This window comes from Palaemon carinicauda, chromosome 20 (genome assembly GCF_036898095.1).
Source record: "Palaemon carinicauda isolate YSFRI2023 chromosome 20, ASM3689809v2, whole genome shotgun sequence".
NCBI classification, from domain to species: domain Eukaryota; kingdom Metazoa; phylum Arthropoda; class Malacostraca; order Decapoda; family Palaemonidae; genus Palaemon; species Palaemon carinicauda.
Genome location: NC_090744.1, coordinates 69,268,591 through 69,271,667, shown reverse-complemented (window position 1 = coordinate 69,271,667; position 3,077 = coordinate 69,268,591). Strand labels below are relative to the sequence as shown.

The window sequence follows — 3,077 nt, the reverse complement described above, 5'->3', positions numbered from 1 at the left end:
CTAAGGGTTTATCCTTCCATGACCGGAAGTTGTAAAAACGTACACAATACAAGAAGGAATTTGCCTGAGAACTGACTTGGAAACTCCGATCGCCTTGACAAAAACTTCCAGCTCTCGGAAAACAGCGTAAACAAGCAGTTCACCTTAAAATACAATACTAGGCGACAGATCACTAGTAACAAGGTTGTTTAGAGGAACAGTCAGCCCCGCTCAACAATTGAACATGATAAACAATATTGCGAATAATATCTAGGTACTTTGAAATTTATCTTATATTTAACAAAAGAAATCACTTACAACTTCTCCAATTTTGGTTCACGATATAATATTTTCTACACTGGGGGGAGGGGATTAAATTTTTTTATATAAAATAAATAAATTGAATACAGAAATTCATGATAAATAGGATCCCCAAAACAAGAAAAGTTGAAACACTAAATTACAAAAAATATTTAATACATTCAATATACAAAGGTATATTAAAATTTAAATATAACATGACCTTATTTACAGTTGAATGCTCAACCAAATACTCTATATACTAACTATTTACAAGTAAAGTCTCTCTTATTCACCCGAAACACAGATCATTTTAAGCTTCCAAGATTTTTTTAGTCCGCTCCGAGCTGTCAATAGTAGCCTGGCGTTTAACTCTAGTATCCTTGGGTACTTGAGACTCCTGTACATCAACCTTAGAATCATTTGGAATTTCATCTTTCCGGGTGAGAAGTGGGATAATGACTGACGAATGTCTCTTCACAAGTTCTTGGGTTTTCCCTTTAAGGATAGTGGCACCAGTAACCTCACCCAAAGTATTTGTGATAATCTCTTTTACAACGCCCATCGGGTAGTCATTTGGCTTAGTGAAATTTTCTTTAATTAGTACAATATCTCCAGGCGAGATCTTATTATGAGTGACTGGTTTGTATCTATCAGGGACATCTACAGCTTGATGTATTAGATTAGCAATAAATTCTTCCTGATATAGTTTAACTAAATTGTTTCTCACCTTTTGCAATTGACTGTAATCTTGCTTGAACTTTGACTGAGAATAATTTTCAGGAATCCAGTCAGGGTCTCTCCCCCCATGCAATTCGGGAATTATATTAATTGATATCAGATCATACCCGTGAATCAAATTTTCTGGGGTGATAGGTTCTGGAATGTCCTCGCCGATCTGATCCCTTAAAGCTTCTTTAAATGCTATTGGCCTACGATTGACTAAATGAATGACTTGTTGAATTAAGTACTCAAAATCATGGTATTCTAAGACATTCCTACCAATAGCTCCATAGATCAATCTTTTAACAAGTTTAATACATACTTCCACCATCGAACCTAACTGACTATGACCTTTGACAAATTGGTCAAACTTTAAAGATTGGATCCCATTGCGTTCAGAATATGAATGAGTCTCATGATCTTTGATGTAGTCAATAATTATATTAGAAGCAGAGACTAATTGGGAGCCTAGGTCACTAATACAATATTCAGGGATTCCAAACTGGGAACAATGAATCTGAAAGTCTCTAAGAAATTCCATAACAGAAAGATCTAAACAAATAATCAAATTAACTGCTCTATTCCACATACAAGTAATACATAGTAGATAGATTTTTCCTTTCTTACCCTGATGTTTAACGCTCAATGGGCCAATGAAATCCATAAATAAATATCTAAAGGGGACATTAGGTGGTGACACTCTCCATTTCCTGTAGGGAGACTGATTAGTACAGATGGTTCTTGACTTGAACCTACGACAAAAAACACATTCTCTAAGGTTTCTCTTAACCACTGAAAAATATGACTGTACGTAAAATCGCTTTCTCATTTCTGACAAAACAGAGTAACATCCCGGATGGTTGAGCTTTTTGTGTAGGTTGTGCACAATCAGGGAAGTTAGATGGCTATTTTTAGCCAGCAACAAAGGAAAACCATGCCTCCGAATGAGTTTGTCACACTTGCTACGTACTCGAAGCAAACTATCGTTGTCAACGTAAATATTAAGCTGACCTACTATGTTAGGCATGTCTTTTTTTCTTTGAGTAGCACAGCTGAAATATGTAAAAACTTCAGGGAAATGTGCCCGTTGATCCTGTAGTATAACTAACTTGCAAGCTCTTTCATGTATACCATTGCTCTTTAATTCCAAGTGAGCAAATTTATTGGAGTGCTTCGCTTTCAAACCACCCTTTAACTTCTCTACGAAAAGAATAACTTTCTCATAAATAGATAGAAGTAAATCAAAACTGGAAAATTCTTTAAATTTAAGAAAATATTCAAAATTATCTGACATGGCCACAACTTTGGAACTAGTACACAGACTCCTCTGTTTCCAAAATATTATCCAGCTTGCACTCTGCATAAGGATTTGGAACCATAAATGATAAGTTACCATTTTCACTGCATAGGAAGGTTTCCTTTTCCTTAAAACATTCAGGATCAGAATAAAAATTGGTTTGCATCAACTTACGATATGAAAGGCAACGAGTTATGGCATCTGCGGGATTCTCATTCCCTCCAACAAAAGCAAAATGGACTTGGTGTTTTGCAAATAAGTTCTCTATATGCTGAATTCGATTCATCACAAAAACTGACTGTTTCTGCATTTTTGACAATTTATTAGTAGAAGAATTCAACCAAGACAGTGCTACCTGACTATCGGAAAACACATGAAGGCCAACAATATTCAAAGGATTGATGCATAATGGTCCAGCTAATTCGCTATACAAATCTAAAACCACTTCCGTTGCAAAGGCTACTCCCTGCATCTCCAAAGATGGAATGCTTTTACTTTCCAACTGTCTATTTATCATACGATTTTTTGCCATCACAAAACTTGACGACATAAAATCTATATCAATGATGTACACAACAACACCATATAGTAATTTGGAGCTATCACAGCCAGCAGCCAAATGAAACTTTCCATCCCTACGTCCAACAAATCTATCAATAGCAATATCAGGAATAGAATTGGTCTGATTAGCGATATTGTGCCATTCTTTACGTAACTCTGGTGATAATTGAGCGTCCCATCCTAAATTTCTATCACACTGAAGACCATGAAGAAATAA

At 35.7% G+C, this 3,077-nt stretch overlaps 1 protein-coding gene across 1 annotated transcript; it reads right to left on the bottom strand.

The window, feature by feature from the left end:
• Window positions 1–592: 592 nt before the first annotated feature.
• Window positions 593–1,543, bottom strand: LOC137659870 (uncharacterized). The gene has a single exon (XM_068394650.1). The coding sequence runs from the start codon at window positions 1,541–1,543 to the stop codon at window positions 593–595; it is 951 nt and encodes a 316-aa protein (XP_068250751.1).
• Between the last annotated feature and the right edge of the window lie 1,534 nt (window positions 1,544–3,077).